The following is an 18,302-nucleotide window of genomic DNA, read 5'->3' on the forward strand; positions in this document are numbered from 1 at the left end:
ATCTGCTTGAAACCACTTTGGTTCAGTCAAGCACTGACCTGTTGCTGAAGTATGGTCAACAGAAAGGTTTTGTTGAATAAAAAGATAATGTATTAATAACTGTAATCCCTGTTGAATGCATATTCAAATAAATATCCTGTATCATATAGAAGCAAAGATTAGAATCATAGAACCATGAAATGGGAAGAGACCTTTTAGACCATTTAGTCCTGCTGTCAGCCAGCACTGCCCTTGTAACCCTTGAACCACTAAACCACATCACCAGATGTGCCAGATCCAGGTGCCTCTTGAACACCTCCAGAGATGGTGACTCCACCACCTCTCTGGAAGCCCATTCCAATGCCTGACCACCCAGGCAGCAAAAACATTTTTTCTAATATCTAATTTGAATTGCCCCTGTCTCAGCTTAAGACATTTCCTCTTACCCTCTCACTTGCAGGCACAGCAGAAAAGGCTGGCCCACACCTCACTACACCCTTACTTCAGGAGTTGTGGAGAGTGAAGAGGTCCCACATGAGTCTCCTCAAGACTACACACTCCCAGCTCCCTCAGTCATTCCTCAGATGTTCTGCAGTCGCTTCACAAGCCCTGCCCTTTGCTGGACACACTCCAGTATCTCCCTGTCCTCTGCAAACTGGGGGGGCCAAAACTGGACACAGCACTCGAGGTGCAGCCTCACCAGTGCCGGGAACAGGGGAAGATTCTCTTCCCTGCTCCTGCTGACCACACTATTCCTGATCCAGGCCCGGTGCCACCGGCCCCCTTGGCCCCCTGGGAACATGCTGGCTCACGTTCAGCCACAGTGGACCAGCATCCCCGGGTCCTTTTCCACTGGGCCGCTTTCCAACTCCTCTACCCCAGACTCGGCACTGCAGGGTTTTTTTGTGGCCAAAGTGCAGGACCTGGCACTTGGCCTTGCTGAACCTCATGACATTTGGATCAATACATTAAGAGATCTGTTCAAAAGCTACAGTTATTAATGTAAACGCAACTTTTTTTCCACTCTGTACCAAAAATCCATTCAATTTAAACTTTTACAGTGCTCTTGAAAGAGGCAGGGCTGAGTTTCATTTTAACTACAGGCCTGTTGTGGCTCATAGTACAGCTCACAGCAGCCCAACTGACCCCCAAATCATCAAATTGAAATTAAAGCAAACTTCAAGTTGAGCCTCTAAATTACACAAAAGATGAAACATTTTTGAAAAGTTGGGGATAGTCCTCTGTTACAGTTTCTGGTCTAGCTCATCTGAACTCCCTCTGAGACTGCAGGTTGTGGAAAAGACTCCCTGCTCCTCCTGTTCCTGGGTCTGCATTGCTGAGTCCTGCCCAACAAAACCCTGCCTTACCTCCAGTAGTGACTCTCAATCTATCCCTCCCATTCCTTGGTCTCCAAGGTCCTCTGGCTTCCCTGCATGTGTATTACCTGCACCTTATGAGATGTGCTACCCCTGCCAGCCACAGCATTCATTTTACCCAGTGTATCAAACCACAGATTTTTATCTATGCGGGATTATTAAAATATGTTCCCCAGGGTGGCATGAACCCAGTGCAACACACTGGTTTGGAGAATATTGAATTTATTTCCCATGATGGAAGAGGTCTTATATCTCACTTGGGCTTTTATGCTACCACTGTACCCCAGACTGATGAGGTCATTTCTTTAAGAAGAATCTCATTGCAAGAGCATTTGAAATAAAAGAAATGAAAGTAGATTTTAAGAGCAATAACATTTTAATTCAACCATTTAATTTGAATGTTCCCAGTACTGAGACCCTTATCCCGGATTTCTACTAAAGTCAGTTGGAGGGGGGTTCATTTGTAGAATACAAACCGCAAATCATACCCCCCAAAAAAAATCAGATTATTCCATTTTCATGGAGGAGAAAAAGTATGAAAAAAGACCCTGCTTTGCTTTTTTATGAAGTAGGCAAACACGTGATGGGAGCTGTCAATTGAAGTAACATGTCACCACTGATGAGAAGAGAGGACCCTTTGCCAGTGCCTGTGAATGCAGCCATTCCATAGCCTTGGTGTGGTTCCACTCATTTCCCTTATGCCCAAGCCAGTAAAATGGACTTTGTGGAGTGATAAAAATCTAATAAAGAATAACTAAGCAGGTTCTGTATGGTGACAGCATAATCTTCCAGCCAAGAATATTAAGTATCCCTGCGTAGTAGTTTAATACCCCCCATACCTTCCCTAAGTAGTCTTAATTGGCCCTAAAATCAAGGTACCCAAATTGATGAGCCTCTTGTGAAATGCCTGGTCTACATTATTTTGCAGCAAAAATGCCAAAAAGTTATCTGCATGTTCTCAAAGTACTGTATGACTGGTTAGTATCTCCAGCATCAGTCTTTCTGCTGATTAAAGGTCCTGTGCTGAGAAATTCCCTCCTCCCCACAGATGTATTTTATAATATTTAGCACTCGGTGCTTTACACTATCAAAGCATTGTACGCATGCTATCTAATATCTCCTAATTAACTCATACATCTCCTATTAAAAAAGCATCTAAAATTAATGACATATGGTATCGCTGGCTTTTGTACAGCACATGCAAATGCAGCTTTTGGGTTTTACAAGAAATGTGGGTAAGCTGAGATTCCTTTCTGAAATCTGACGAACGCTTTGCCATATCCGACTTTCAACACAGAGGAAATGAACAACGATGCAAACTGGACCTTCACAATTTTAGATCTGTGACTGAATGAGCATGCAAACACCAGCACGGGCAAGGGCTTCAGAGCCAACAGTTTTGGTCCCTTAATGAGGTGCACATCAATTGCACGGGTTTCCCACAGACTTTGCTCTCAAGATCTGTAGAATGCATGAGAAACAAGTAAAGTCTGTCATTTTGGTATCCATCAAAGTTGTCTTCCATGTGAGGAAGTGGCTAATTTGTCATTTCACACTCAAAAAGGCGTGAAAGGCAAAACGGAGGGAGGTTAGATGGAAGAGAGGGGGGCTGTGACTCATGAGAGAAGAGAGTAGGCCTGATTTTGAGCTCGTGTTTGTTGCTGCATATCAGGAATAAAATTAATTGAATAATATTGATGTAAAACAGACAAGGATGAGGCCAGAATTTCTTGCTTAGGTGTAAAAATTTACATTATTAAACCCAAAATATAAACCAAGGAACAAGGAACATTTTACAAATGAAATTATGGTATACAGCAAATTTCTAACTTACAAGGTTTATTTACATGTGGACATCTCTTATTTAATTATAATAAAAGTATTAATTCCAACAATGCAAATTTTCAACTTAAAAATACATAAGACCTTTGAGAAAAAATCCCAAAGAATACACACATCTGAGGAATGTCAGCTCTGTGTCAAGAGCACTGGTCTCAGCCACTACATATTTCCCTCATCGTCTTTCATTTTAGCCTTGTTGTTGTCTTTTAATTTTCTTTTCCTCTGCATAAAACCAAGCCAGCAAAGGGCCAGAGAAACAGAGTCAAACCTTTAGAGACATAAGAGAGGTGCAGGCAGAAGTCCCATTATTTGTTAATAGAATTTGTGCACATACCTCCCATGGACCACTTAGGAAATTTATTCCCAAGCATCTTGGTGGCAATTTCAATTAGAGTCAACATTTCATTTCAGCAGATGGACTGCAAACTGGTGGCTACTCAAACACTAACGAGAAATGCTTGGTAATTCCCCCCTCTTAAACCATGATTATACTTTCTCTTTTTTATGGGGAGAACGAATGCTGTGCCTAAGCCAAAACTTAATTTGATTTTTTGCTGTGCCTCTCTGTGCTAGCAAACCCTACCCGTGTGCCTGTATACAGGCCCAGTGGGTAAATTAGTGGGTATTTTTGCAGATCTGTCACACATTTCTACCATGCTTCTTATTCAGAAAGATGCCAGAGAACTAGAAGTACATCTGCCTTCCCCTGAAATGTAGCCACCTCTGGGGTGGAATGTGGCAGCAAATGTTAATATGGGAACACAAACACTAAACCCTATGTGAAAATTATGCAGGAAGTAAAGAACACAGCTCACACCATCTAAGGCTACCCAGAAATTAGCTAAAAGTGTACACTTTTTCTTTTTTAATGAATGCATTTGAAATTATTGCCTGGTTTGTGGCATTCCAATAAGGAACATGTCATTTGTCATTGAATCCCACTGTACATTCTCACACAGATTAATAGTGATGGTAAGTTTTCTGATTTCAAGAAGAAGCAGTACTAATTCATAGGCAAGATGCACAAAACCAGAACACAGTATCTTTTTTTTTTTTAATGGAAAATGTCCTTTCTTTAAATAGCATTTACAAACTACGTCGATGGTGGCCTGGCTGGCTCATGGTGCCTTCGGTTTCGCTTTTTTTTCATCTCCTGCACATGCTTCCATTTGGCACCACCTTTGTTCCGCTGCCGCCGCTTCTCCCGGTGCCACATCTGTTCACAGTACTCATCCAGGCTAAAGCTGGGGCTGCTGACGAGCTGGATGTAGTCCTTGTACCTCAGCCGGGACTCCGTCAGCAAATCCCTCACCCGGCCCTCCTCGTCCTCAGTTTTCTGAGTGCTTTCCATCTGTCCATTCTCAATGACGTTTAAATTCAGCTTCACGATGGTGTGGACAAAGGTGTGCTCCTGGGCTTTGCAAAAATAGGCTCCCGCATCCCTCCTCTGCAAGCTGCGGATCAGCAGCCCATGCTCCGTTTTAATGATCCTTTCATCAGCCTTCAGCTGTGGGGTTGGAAAAAAAAGAACACAGGAGGTGAGTCTCATTGTCAAAATGAGATGTGTGTCAGTGCTATGGTGAGGTGGACACAAGGCCTGGCTGGGACATGGAGTGTCCCATCCCCAGGGGCCTCTGGGACAGATACCAGCAGTTCCTTCAAGGCCCAAGTCCTGTTCCTAACATCTGGATCATGGACACTCAGTAGGCAGCAGCAAAAGACACGTGCTGTACAGCTGACAGGACAGACAGCAACACTCATCACACCACAGTGCAGTGAGTGTGGCTGCCTTCTCCAAGGAAGGGGAGCTATGTACTGCCACAAATCCCATTCATTTTTTTAACTGCTCTTTTTGAGGTATCTGTAATACACCCAAAATACCAGAGTGCTTGTATATATCTGCAGTGCTGAGGCCCTGTTACAATGAATATGAGTACTACTACTGATTTTCCAGTGAAATGCTGTGTTTCTGATCTTCAACCAAGTTTTACAAAAGGAAGTTGATCCTGGCTTTGACTCACTGAGATGTGATTAAAAGCAGGCAATAAGACTGGATGGATACAACAAAGTACAGTTCTTTCACTGCTAGGATCTGTGGAGAATAACTTCGAGAAAAACAAGAATTTAAGAAACCCTAAACAAAAGAATAAGATTGTAGGTGGGAGCTGAAGTCTGACAGCATGGAGGTGTAATTTAATATACGGATAGAAATATTTTTAAAAATACATGTGTTAAAAAAACCCACACGTTAAAAGTAAGGTGCACCTTAGACGACTAATACTGTCAGGTAAATTACCTTTCTGGCAATCTGAAAATTATTTCTAAAATAACCTAAATCAAAAAATAGTGTCCCCCCCTCAAAAAAAAAACCAAAACCAAAACCAAACCAAAAAACAGGATGGGGTACTAGGCACCTAAGTATTTTTGCATCTGGGAAACATAGAAGGTAAGTGATTTGCCAAAGACCATATAAAGATTAGTAGCAGAGGTGGAAGTAGAAAGCAGAGCCTTTACTCCTGACGTCCAACAGCAGCATTTCCTTTGCAAATGATGCCGGATTGTCCCAAGCTGTTCCCTCCCAGGCACGCTGTGTTCTGCTGCCACACAGAGGCTGCAGCACAGCTGGCACCCACAGACCTGCACTGCTGCTGGAGACAGCCTCGGCTCTGCTGGTGGAATCACTGCCAAGGGGGAAAACTGGAGCTTAAGGCTGGGTAGTGGGTTTGAGAAGGGGGTCTGGGGGCAGAAAGAACCAACACAGAATCTGCAAAATTTCCACGAGTGCACATCTGACCCTCCAGCAAACTTCAGAGGATGAAGATCAGGGAGGCATAAAGATGACTAAATTAGATTTATTCACAGTGGGTAAGCTACACACTGTTTCTTTATGTAAAAAATCTGCACACAATTCCCTCTGCTACTCCATGGGAAAAAATTTATACATACATATGATTCTCCATCTGTTATGATTCTAACTCACTAGTACTTTATCATAATAGAGTCTCTTGGAGCAAAGAGATGGATGAGATGACCTTCCAGGGCTTTTAGCTTTACCCTTTTCTAAGTTTCTATGACAATGACTTTGAAATCATGAAAAAAGTTTGAGAGACCATATTGAGATCTTCAGAAAAAACAATACACATAAATATAATACAACCTGAGACAGAGACTTTTGTTTCCTACTGCTTCAGCTGTAACAATCTTCAGTAACATGGATTAGACAGGTATGTAGGCAAGTCATCTGCATGGATGGATACAGGCCTGTGTACTGCCACAGATATGAGAGCAGCAGACACAAGAAATCAGCTGCTACTAAAGAAGGTCAGATTGCAGCTCTGGTTGCCTGTTTCTCTGGCCAAGTATTTTTTGGCTCCTGACCCCAGTTGTTGGTGTCGGGAGCTTTAGTTTCATTGTTTGTAAACTGCATATAAGCATGTCTACTCAGTACCCAGAGGGTGAAATGATACAAATTTCAGGAAATTCCTGGAAAATCGATTGTCCTGACAACAGGTGCCAAATGAGCACAAGCTACTTCTGATTTACCACACTGTGTTTAAACCAGAGAAATTATGGTCAAGCCACAAGCACTTGCACAGAAGGTAAGAGGGAGACAAACTAGACTGCTCTTCTTTCACAGAACCCACAGAACAGGGCAGTAGTCCTCAACTGGATCAGCTAGGGACACTTCAGTCCAAGTAAATGTTCCTTTTTTACAGTAAAAACAGGAGCATAAAATTTACAAAAGAATCTGCAAATAAGGAGCTCTAGGCAGAAGTATGTCTAGGGCAGGTGTTTCCTTGTGGTGCTGTGCTCCACAGAGAGTAGCAGGAGCAGGGGCCAGGTGGAAGTGCTTCGAGGCCTGGCTTTTGCAACTTGACAAGGAAATCCCTTTCTTCTGCCCAGACTTCATGTCAACATGAAGATCCAAGTTTGCGAAATTGAGGGAAAAGCATGGGAAGAAGCAGCTAACTTCCAGACATTTGGGTTTCATAAGCACTCTGCAAAGACCAAGTTCCCACATTGTTTGAGTGAAAACAGGAGTGATGTCTTTGAGCTCGGGGCTTGATGCAATCGCAGCAGTAGCATCTGCCTGCCGGTGGCTCTGCCAGTATTGTAGTCTAGAGCGTCTTGACAGCTGTGCACCTCCCACACTTGGAAGGGCTCCAGCTGGCTCTTCTGGCTGGCTGGGTGCCAGTCCAAAGTGCCCTCCCTAGGGCTTTGCCTCTTTTCAGTGAAAGAAAGGCAGAATAATGGCAGATCTAAACTTGGAAAGATTGCTGGACCCCCAAATCCAGCACCCTGCTACTCTTAACTCCTTGCCATTTTTGTGACAGTCATCACTTTTTAGTCATAAACGTGTTAACCGATGGAGCTGTACCCCTCTCTGCCTTGGGATAATGCATATAAAGGTAGAAGTCTAAATTGGTTATGTCCCTTAATCCCAGCCCATCATGACTCCTATTTTTAATGAAGCAGTGCTCCTACACAGTGTCCTGTGTTAACCTTGGACGTTGATTTAGGGTGACTGTCACCTCCTTCTCTGTGCCCTCATTGTTCATTCCTTTCTTATCCTCTGGCAGGATAAAATTATGGCTCCGATTTCACACATATTGAGAAACACTTCATTACTGCTTTCCCCCCTCACTTCTCTTTTTAGTATCCTGTTTATGTTGTTTTACCCATAGGTTCAGAACTCCTCCTGTCTTTCCTCTATGCTTTCCTCCCCACAGGGCTCTGGAGTTTCATAAACACCTGGCATTTCATTACTTGGTAGTAGATCTTTAACCTTTCCCTTGAATGTTTAATGTGGTCTTTGGTTCCTGACCTATAGATGTAAAATGTACTTTATTAAATTATGAGGAAAGTTAAAAGACTACTTAGATAAAAGAAATTTTATTTTGTTCAACTGTGGATTCACTGTTTCACCCCCCACCATGTCAAAATCACTAACTCTTCTAAAATATTTCTAAATAGGATTTAACAATTCAGAAATACACATGCTTAAATTTATAGAAGCTTGCTGACATGTCCTTAAATTTGAGCGTACAATAAAACTTTAAAAGGAGAGACATAGTTTTGTTCCATAGGAAACAATTTAAAAATCACAGAAATTAAAGTAATTGATTACCAATAACTTTCTTTTCTTACTGAAGTGGGGGCAGATTTTTGATGAGATTGTATCAACAATTGTACCTTCATCCTTTATGAGAAGCATGTAAGTTTTCCAAAAATTACATTACCTGAATTATGGCACGTGCCACAGACACTGGCAATGTATGGCAAAGGGAAAAGATCCCCATGCAAATCTAACACTTGATTTTCACAACCTGAATTTAACAATGGAGAAAAAAATAAGTATTATCAATAATAAGGGCAAATCTTTAAGCAATCAGTAAGATGGAAAACACCAAGGAACTGAAAGTGCTGTGGCACCAGGTTAGGTCAATGCTTTTTGTCCTTTGTTAATGATGTGTTTAGATGGCTCCCTCTTTACAAATAATTCACATGTCAACTCTTTCACAGTTAAAACACTGCACCTGTCTGGGAGAAGAAAGTGGCTTCAAAGCCTGCCTTTCCTCATTAATCAAGATGTGAAAAAATGTTAGAGGTAAAGCTGGACTAATCATGGGTTAGCTGCAACCCCTGAACAAATTGAGAGAGGGGGAAAAGAAAATGAGGAACATTTGCAGATAATTCACATTCATCTTTGTTTTTCTATTGTTCTCTTTTACATCCTCATAATTTGACTGGAAATAAAGATCACTCTAGGGTTTTTCTGACATTATTGTTACACATGACTGTTTCTCTTGTATGGGAAAATAATAATTTAACTACAACACAGCTGTACAGTTAATTTCTTTTTCCTTAACATCTTTTTTTATTTACCAACAGCCTCAGGAAAAATGAAGAATGTGTTGCTGATACAATGTCATTATGGAAATGCATGATTCCTATTAGTTTCAAGGTGAAGTTTACTACTTACTCTGAGACTAAACCTTAAACTCCTCTATTCCCGTCACTCCTCCAACATATCCAAATCAAATCAGAAATGTCACCCAGTTCAGAGTTAGTTCTCTTCTTTCCCCATGAAACTCCTGAAAGTATTAGTCTGACTTAAGACACTCAAGGTAAAAAAAATGCAGTGAGTTATATAATAAAATAAAAAAATGAAAGCATGAGAACTGTAAGGAGTCCTTAGGCTGCAAAATCAATCTCTTTTTCCCAACTCTCTTGACTTTCTTTCTCACTGACCTAAAGATTCAAACATTGAATTACACTCCCCCAACAGAAGGTACTACTGGAATTCAGTCCTTGCTGTGCATCTTCTGCCTTATTCAGCCATCACCCAGCTCTTAGATTTCAGGGCTGGCACTGAATCTGTGGCCTTTTTTCTTAAGATTCTGCTAGGCCAGATGTTTGTAACAAAGAAAGTTACGATAATGATGCAAAAACCTCCAGATGCAAAAATATATGGAAACTTGTCTTGGATAAACTGAAAAAAATGCCTAAAATATGGAATGAAAAAACATCTCCCTGCTCTGATGAGGGAACTGGGTTACAATGCTGTGTGCCTTGTAAAATGTCCTGTCCAAAAGTGTGTCCAGCTCAAAATATCAGATAGTCCTTATGCTTCATCCAACAGGGAAACATAGTCTGAGCTGTGGGGCAGGAACGTGGAAAGGGTGAAGGAGAAACTGGAATGTCACCATGAATTTTGGTGGATTTATTTTCACCACCAGGTATGAGCAAAGCAGAAAGGAGAAACTTAAAAGTGGTCTGCACCTATTCTGTCGCTTTAGACCATATGGTTTGTTCTGTCCCCTGCTGCTGGGGTGGCAGCTTGGCAGATTGGGAGCCACAGGAGACTCGGAGTGAAGTGCAGCCTAAAGCAGAGCTGCTGATGCTTTTCAGAGCAACAAGGCACCAAAACTAATGCCTTTGTAGGGAGCCACACATTCACTTTTTGCAGTCCTGACACTTATTATATGCATAAAATAACACAGGACTTTTTCTTGAGCAATAACTAGTATCTGTTTAAAGCTTTAGAGAGCTTCAGCAGTTTAAGACACTATGAACAGATGACGTCCCCAGAGTTTTTTATGAACTCCAGGCACTGAAACACTCTTCGTCATCCTGGTGACTAACGCCGCACGCACAGGAACAAACATGATCAATTGCGTGAGCAACACTAACCACAAAAGCACTAGATATTTGACTCCTGACCTTAAAAGAGCCCTGAACTACAGGGAAATGTACTCCCACTGGCAGCAAAATGACCTGGTGACAGCTTCTGTACCACAGGAGATCCTGTCCCTCCCCACAGGTTGCTCTGCCTGGAAGTCACATTCTGAACCATGACCTTAAGGGTGAAATGTCGGGGACATCCTGCTGGGCCAAATGCTTCCCATTTAGTCTGGACTTTGCCCTTTCCCTTCCCTCAGGAAGCTGCAGTGCATGTCTGGGACAGTGCAAAGCCATCTCTTTGTAAAGCCAAGTTTAAAGACTTGCTGAGACATTACAGTTCCAGCCCTGGAACTAAAAGTCCGTAACCTAAGTTCCAGGTGCATGGAGTCATTTGCAAAGCATGGTATTGTCATCACAATAAGTTACACTGCTAAGACATGCACTAAAAGAATGCACAGTGTTATTTGAGAAATCTGCTGCAGGAAGGGAGACAGAGAGAGCAGAAAATATAATTGTAATGGGAAAAGTTATGGTAATGAATTGGTTGAGCAAAGATCAAGCTATACATTAAATATGACCTCATTGTTTCTGTCACATATGGTATTTTTGTCAAATTGACGTATTTTGAAAAGAAAGTCAATTACTCTGCTCTTTGGATTTTCTAGGAAGGTCTCCAATCAGGCTTTCATATTGATGAACTCATTTTCACTGGTAAGTCAAGTTAGAAAACCTGGAAACCTCAATTTTTGGATCTGCAAATTATCAAGGGATTAACATTTTAACCACTTCACACTTATTCCATCAAATAGGAGGAATGATTGTTCAGCATCTCTACAGACCTGGTCAATCATTTAGGGATCCATAAATGGAATTTAACTTTACACATTTGAAAACATGTAATTTCTACATGAATATAGTTATCTTAAAAAGTAAACAAAAAGGGTTTTTTTTGTTTCTTTAAAAATGATATGTAGCAATAAAATATATCAAGAACTAGTTTGTTCAGGAGTTCAATTTCTTAGGATCCTGAAACTAAGCTGGGTCAAAATATTAGAAATTGTTATTATTAGAATTTTCTGGCAAGCTTCAAACAAAACTTATACATTAAGTGACGTAATCTAATCATCAATGTGTGCATATGCATTTCTATAGGCTATTGCCTTCAGACTGGAAAAAAAACCCCAAAAACCAACAACTTGAACCCCCCCCAAAACCCCCCCAAACCACCCAAGAGCTGATTTTTACAAAAACTAGATCACAGAGACACTGCTCTGGCTTTAGGCACTATGTGTGGCAAAAGCTCTTTGCCTACTTTTAACATTCATATTGTAGAAAATCTGTGCACATTTCTCCTTAAAATTTTCTACTAAATTTGCCTCAGAGGTTAATCCAGCCTTTTAGAAAAGATTTACTTTTCTCATGCAAACAGATGTCAGACTGTGTACACAGAGTAAGCCCAGTAAACATTGCTGTTAATGTGCTAAGATGAATTCTGTGTGTTTGCTGGGGCTTCTGATGCCACCACACACGTGCACACATTCCCTAACTCCCTCCCAGCCTTAACATCCTTGGCATGCTGGGCAGTATCGAACATCACCAGGCCTGGGTAAGTGGCATTTGGCTCAGAACAACTAAGAGGGGCCAGGCCACTTCCACAACAAACCTCTTGGAAATTCAAAGTGTGTCAAGAAAGAGCACAGCCTAAATTTAGGCTATGCTATACACATTTAGCATGCCGCAAATCTGCTTAAAAGTTGGTTTGACCTGCAGTTTGTTCTACAATCAAACATGAAAGACAGCTTGAGTTTGGTTTCATGACCTTCAGAGGCCTAGCTGAACCTGTGATTTATGAGAAAATCAACTGATAATATCTTTTTGCTTAAATTGGCACAGATAAAGACTCAAAAGCAGCCCTTCAAAAGAGGCTTTTAAAGTCTTGAAAGTGTGGTCTATTATGATATAGAAATATTGTGTTCTACACAAAGAACTGGCTCATTTACACAAAGTTTGTAGTTCATGGTATAGCTGCAATACATTGTTTTTAAAATGATTGAGTCTTCTCAAAACTTGACATAACTTCTCATTCAGAGAAAAAAAAAAAAACAAACCCACACACACAAGAACAGAAAAACAGTAACAAACAGCCCTCCTCCTGTCCCCCAAGTCAGAAACCTGTTAACTATCTGCTTAAATTTACTTTAAAATTAGTCTTAAACACACAGTAAGGATTAAGAAAGTACTTTACTTGTTTCCCTGATCAATGACCATTTACAAACTGCTGCCTTAGGGAAGGTGAGCAGAGTCTGCTGTATAGGAGAGTAAAGGTAACTCCATTTCAGTAAAATGAACGACTGTAGGTCTTTAAACGCCAGTACACTTTTAGCTGGGTGTGCATTTCAACCTCCTGTGGCTGGGAGGGTGCTTGGCCATCTGATCAGAAGACATTTTTTTTCCCCACATATGGGCTATAATGGGGGTTACAGGTATTATTTCAAAGTAGTAATCTCTTTCTTTTGGTGTTAATGCACCTGTCTAAAAATTAATTAAGCTTTTTTTTCCCCCAGCAGAGGAAAAAAGTTTTGTCAATCCAAAATATGTGTAAGAGAAGTGGAATAAATTAAAAGTGCTGAAGTCTTGTAGTCAATATACATCCTTGTAGATTTTTGTCTTATCTGGTAGGGAATGAGAAGTATCCCCTAACTCTGGCTTTCTGAGCCAAGACACAACAAGGGTTGCAACTCTGGGGTGACTACCATGCGTCACATCCCAGCCAGAGGTGATTCTCTCAAAGACACCTGCCCTGGCCTGAATCTCCCCAGCCTTTGGAAAGGACCAGAATGTTCTCTGCACTCAGGACATCTCACAGGATGAACTATCACTGAAAGTGGAAGACCTGTTGTATGTTTGATAATTCCTGTCATTTAAACTAATTTCTGACTTGGATGAACATTTAACAGAAAAGCATATCTAGCACCTGGGACCGGATCCTTTGAAAGGGCAGCTCATTTCCCTTCTCCTTCCCTGTTGCCATGGTTGCCATCACAGCAGGACTTGGCCTCAGACGCAAAATCACTCATGTAAGAGAAAGGCTATGAAAACTCCTGAGGTTTGAAACTCACTCACAAACCCAGTCCAAACCAGTCCCAGGACACTGACCTTTTAGTCATGTTGGAGAGCCCTTTTGTCACTAGATCAGAGAGAAATCATCAGGAAATTGTGCAGAGGGTTTGCAGCGACCTGGAGGCTTCTCCAGAGCTTCTCCATCAGTGAGGACCCCAAAGCTGCATCCCAAAGGAATTAAGGGCCATCACAAATCTCACTGCTTTCTACACCAGATGCAAGAAGCAATCCTTAACCTGAATTCTCTGCATCAGTGAAGAGTGCCATTTAAGCAAAAAATCTCAAACTCCACTAACAAGAAAAAAGCAAATAAAAAGCCTTTTAACCACACAGACCATTCCTCCTCTGGGGAGACATGGAGAGAAGCAGCAAACCATACATCTAATTCTTAGCTGCACTGCCTAACATGGTAAGGGAAAACAATCAGACACTAAATAGAGCTGAGATTTTATTGACAGATAGGGTTATGATCATACTTTTACCTACAGAAGCAGATGTGTTAATTATGGGATGAAACTGCTTTGACTTTTCATCACTGATCTATATTATCTCCCTTTTTAATTTTTTTTAATAGGATGAGCAGGTAAGTCAAAATAAATATCAAAATATGCTTATGATACAGTGCAAATGGCTGCTCTCTTCCCCACTGCAAGCCCCAAATGGTGATAGCAGAATGCTATATGATACCTAAGGTGAGGCAGGGAAAAGTAAAACATCAACTAGTCCCAGTAATTCCTGCCTCTCAGTGCTCAGCTGAATTCTCTATGGAGGAAACCTGCCTTGATGATTATAACTTACCTCTTCTCGATGTTCTTCTCCAGAGCGCTGAACATACCACCTAATAGAGGCTTGCTGGGACTTAGGAGTACATTCCAGAAAAGTTGAATTAAATTCAATGCCAAAAATCACCTTTTCATCAGCAGTTTCATGACTAATGCCTGGAAAGCAAACATGGTACAGGAGATTAACCCTGACCTGCTTTTTAAAGCAATGGGAAAACAGCCTGATTTGGAACAGATGCTAAAAGAGTGAGTGAATTATAAAAACACAAAAGGAAACTTCACTTTTAGCTTAAACTATAACTATAAGGATTTAGAGGTGGCTGCTAACCTTCCTTCAGTGCAACTGGTTTTTAAAGAGGTCAATAAAATCTGTATCATGAGCTTGCTCCATTTTAAAGTTGGGGCTTTCACCTATGAGGAATTTAAAATCTGACCTGTATTTTTCCTTTAAGTAATACAACTACTAAACCTGATTTAAATCTGCTGAAATTAGATTGTATGGTCTGGTTTGTTCACCCAAAGGAGTCACAGGGATAAAGTAAACTCAAGTTTGCCTCCCTTCAGTGTATGTTTCAGAGCAAGCACTGAAGGAGCCATGAGGAGATCTGAAATCCTTCCTTGGTCTTCTGAAACTCTGACTGAGTAATTTTTAATCTCTGCATCTTCATTTTTCTTTCTAGTCTGTCTCATCTGTGTCTTATCTACCTTAGCAATAGACTAAAGCTGTTTCTTATGCCCTGTGGATAACAGAATGGAAGGTGAAAGAAATGGTGTCTCCTGAATCAAAAGTTAGCTGCATTTCAAAATTAAAACAATTTTGGAACATGTTTTCAATTTAACAAGTACCTGTATGAGATCTACAGAAATTTGAGATCTCTGCATTATTTCCCTGTGCCACTAAGATTTCCATAGAGCCAAACAACTTCTTTCAGCCAACAAAGTGTGGGAGAGAACCACACACAGCAGAGCACTGAATGCAAATAAGTTTGGGGACCATAATATTACTAATTATAGCAAACGGCCTAAATAAGCCAAGAGCCTGGAGTGACAAAGGTCAGCTTCATGGGTTTACAGCACACAGGAATCACTCCCAGGTGGATAAAATTGCTATTTTATCTATGTCAGGGCAAAGAATTAATACCGATTTCTGTGCTACGAGACTGTAGGTTTGTCTACTAAAGCTAACTCTTCCAGTATCTATCCTTCCAGGAAAATGTGACACTTTCAGCCTTTCTGCTGGCGTTTCTATAACCCTGAGCTTTGCACAGTCTCAGATATCAGTGTTTGGAGAGTCATGGCAAGCAGCAAGCAAGGAAATTCTGGCCCTTGGGATGAACAGAGTTTTGTCATTGACTTTGATGGAAATGAGATTTTACCCTGACTTTTTAACTATGTCTGCAAGCACACACGTACAATCAGAGCCCTCTACACTGTACAACAGACTTGAGGCTTTGATCCTGTGGCAAGCAGCTCTGATTTCTGCACTGCCTCCCACTGAGGTCTGCAGCAGGCACCCAGCACCGCAGCGGCACAGAATAACCGGAGATCAGTGGGAAGGGATGGCTTGTCCCAAAGCCAGTGTTCAATGTGGTGATACAATCAATACTGTTTTGTCTGGATTGTTCACTTTAATAAGCAGCTAGAAGAACCCCAGACAAAGCCACGCTTGGGTCTGAATGCTATTCATTTATTTTATGCTGCCACAGAGATTGCTGTGTAACCACAGGGTTTCATACTGACAGTGCTCGCTGAGAGAGAAGGGCTGCAGATGCCAGAGGAGCAGCCAGACCCTTTGGCATCTGAAAAGAGGGAGTGGGAAAGGGAGGGGAAGCGGGCAGGGAGAAGGGGGTAGGTTCCTGTTAATAACAGGAGTATTTAAGTAGTTGTGGGAAGGGGAAGGGGATGGTTTGGCAGCTGCAGCCCAGCCTTGGGGCCTGAGTAGCAGAGAAGAGATGGCATGCTCCCTGCCCAGCTCTGCAAGCTTCCTTGTGGGATTTGCTGCCCTGTTTCTGGATGGAACATCATGCGTATCCCATGAGCCATTTTCAGGGACATGTGTGATGTTTTGGTGTCAGGGGCATATCTCCCTGCCTGGTGTGAGTACTGGGCAGGATTGCTTATAAGGGATGAAAGGGTGAAATCCCACGCTGGCTGTCCCTTAGCAGCCCCAGCTCTGAAAATTTAACTATGGGATAATGGATATGGAGTGTGCCAAAGGCAACTGTTCTGTTTGGCTTAGCAAGTTTTTGTAGACAGAGACCCTCACAGCAAAATCTGCTGCTTTAGTGACGAAAGACCAAGAAAAGTGAAAAATACTCACTGTCTTCCACATCCCAGCACTGTGCAACTGGGTCTCCATACTTGACATCCTGCCTTCTGGCTCGCCTATGGGAAGAGCATGCAAACTTGTAACACTTCAGACATAATTGCTGGAATGCAACAACAAAATACAGAGGAGCTCAGCAGATGTGGACTTGCATTGCTCTCATCCTACTGCTGACAATTACAGTCTTAACTAAAACCAGTCTCACCCTCAAAGCAGCATGTGGCCTAGAGAGTTTTGTACAACTGACATCAAGAGAAGAGCCTGTGATTTGAGAAAACCAAATTTGATTTGGGAGGGGAAAGAGAACAAGTGAGAGAAAAGTATCTGCCTAAAACAAAGTGTGTGTAATACAGTGACAGAAAGAGTGTCTAAATTTGCTTTAGGACCAGAGGTCTCCTGGTGGGGTGGACTGTGTTGCAAATACCTAAAAACATTTCATGTTGTAGATCATAAAAGAGATCTGAAGTTCAACAGGTGATATTAAAAATAAAGCTCAGTGTTAGCCCAAGGTAATACTAACTAATAAACCAATTCTTAAAATAAAGAGAGACGAGCATGTATTTTAGTTTGTTAACAAACAATTGACAAATCTGCTTATCTTTCATCTTTGTGGACTGAAAAAAATGTAAGGCAATGGTCTGAGATGATCTACTAACTTGCCTGCCAATCTCTGGGTGTTGCATGAACTCACCATGATTTACTGTCATTTCAGTGTAATAGCACTAAAAAGAAAGTAAACTATTCCTCTGTGTATGATTGCATTTATGTCATAAGAGCTATGAAAAAAATGGAAACTTCTTCCATTTTTCAGTAGAAGAATTGGACACCCAGGAAGGAACTGGATCAGCAGTGGGCTCTCCTGTGTGCAGAGCAAGGCCTTGGAAGGAGAGCAGGTTGCCAGGGCTGATCTGTCCACTGAGCAAAAGCTGTAGACATGCTGGAAGCACGGCCCTCAACACTAAAGGAAAACATTCAAGTAACTGATCTGCAAGATTCCCAGGGCCAGTCACCCATCCTTTGTTTTGGAGACACAGACTTTTGGCTTTCTCTCCAAACTGCACATCTGTGTAAAAGCACGGACCATCGATCTCCATGTCCCAGCCCACCCCAGACTTCAGCAAGCCTCATGTGTCACTGACTTTGCAGTGAGCCTGAACACTTGCTTTTCTCCTTTCATTTATGCTTCTCTGAATTTAGTTTGCTTTGGCTATGAGGGAGAACACATAAAGTTTCTTGACACCATGACATGATAACTCATGAGTCATTAACTTCAATGGCTCAGGACCTAGCCCTGTGACCCCTAAGGTAGCAAGTGTCCTTCCAGAACCTGAGCTCAAACTGCAGCCCCACTGCAAGAATTACTGTCAGGAGGACCTTGTCCAAAGAGGAATGAAGAGGCTGTGAAGGACTCTGGTTCTAACAAAATCAGCCATAAACTTCAGGAGACACATCTAACAGCTTAGGCACTGTGCTGCTAGACCCTGCAGTGTGCTCTCCCTCCATCCAGATCAAAGGTGCTGTCCTAGCTAGTGGGTACAGAAAATTCAGATGAAGCTTCTTTCACTGTGGAAAGACTGCTGCCAATGTGGTCAAATCATGGTACTTAAATCTCTGTCTCCCTCTCATGGCTAGACCACAAATACAATTGTTGGGTTAGTTCAGGGAATTAAATATATTTTATTATTGACCACT

The 18,302-nt window shown here is 41.7% G+C and overlaps 1 protein-coding gene across 3 annotated transcripts in view; it reads right to left on the reverse strand.

The window, feature by feature from the left end:
- Nucleotides 1–1,712: 1,712 nt before the first annotated feature.
- SEMA3D (semaphorin 3D) overlaps nt 1,713–18,302 on the reverse strand; it is a 134,616-nt gene continuing 118,026 nt past the window's right edge. For all 3 annotated transcript variants that reach the window (XM_088055042.1, XM_005526032.3, XM_014255204.2), the window contains exons 16-18: nt 16,605–16,669; nt 14,301–14,440; nt 1,713–4,704 (exon numbers count right to left, since the gene is read on the reverse strand). In XM_088055042.1, the coding sequence (XP_087911168.1) occupies nt 4,291–4,704; nt 14,301–14,440; nt 16,605–16,669 (619 nt within the window). In that variant the 3' untranslated portion in view covers nt 1,713–4,290. The remainder of the gene's footprint in view (nt 4,705–14,300; nt 14,441–16,604; nt 16,670–18,302) is intronic.

The sequence above is a fragment of the Pseudopodoces humilis genome, chromosome 5 (assembly GCF_049639895.1).
Source record: "Pseudopodoces humilis isolate 2021_Gansu_Grassland_sample_001 chromosome 5, ASM4963989v1, whole genome shotgun sequence".
Lineage (NCBI taxonomy): Eukaryota > Metazoa > Chordata > Aves > Passeriformes > Paridae > Pseudopodoces > Pseudopodoces humilis.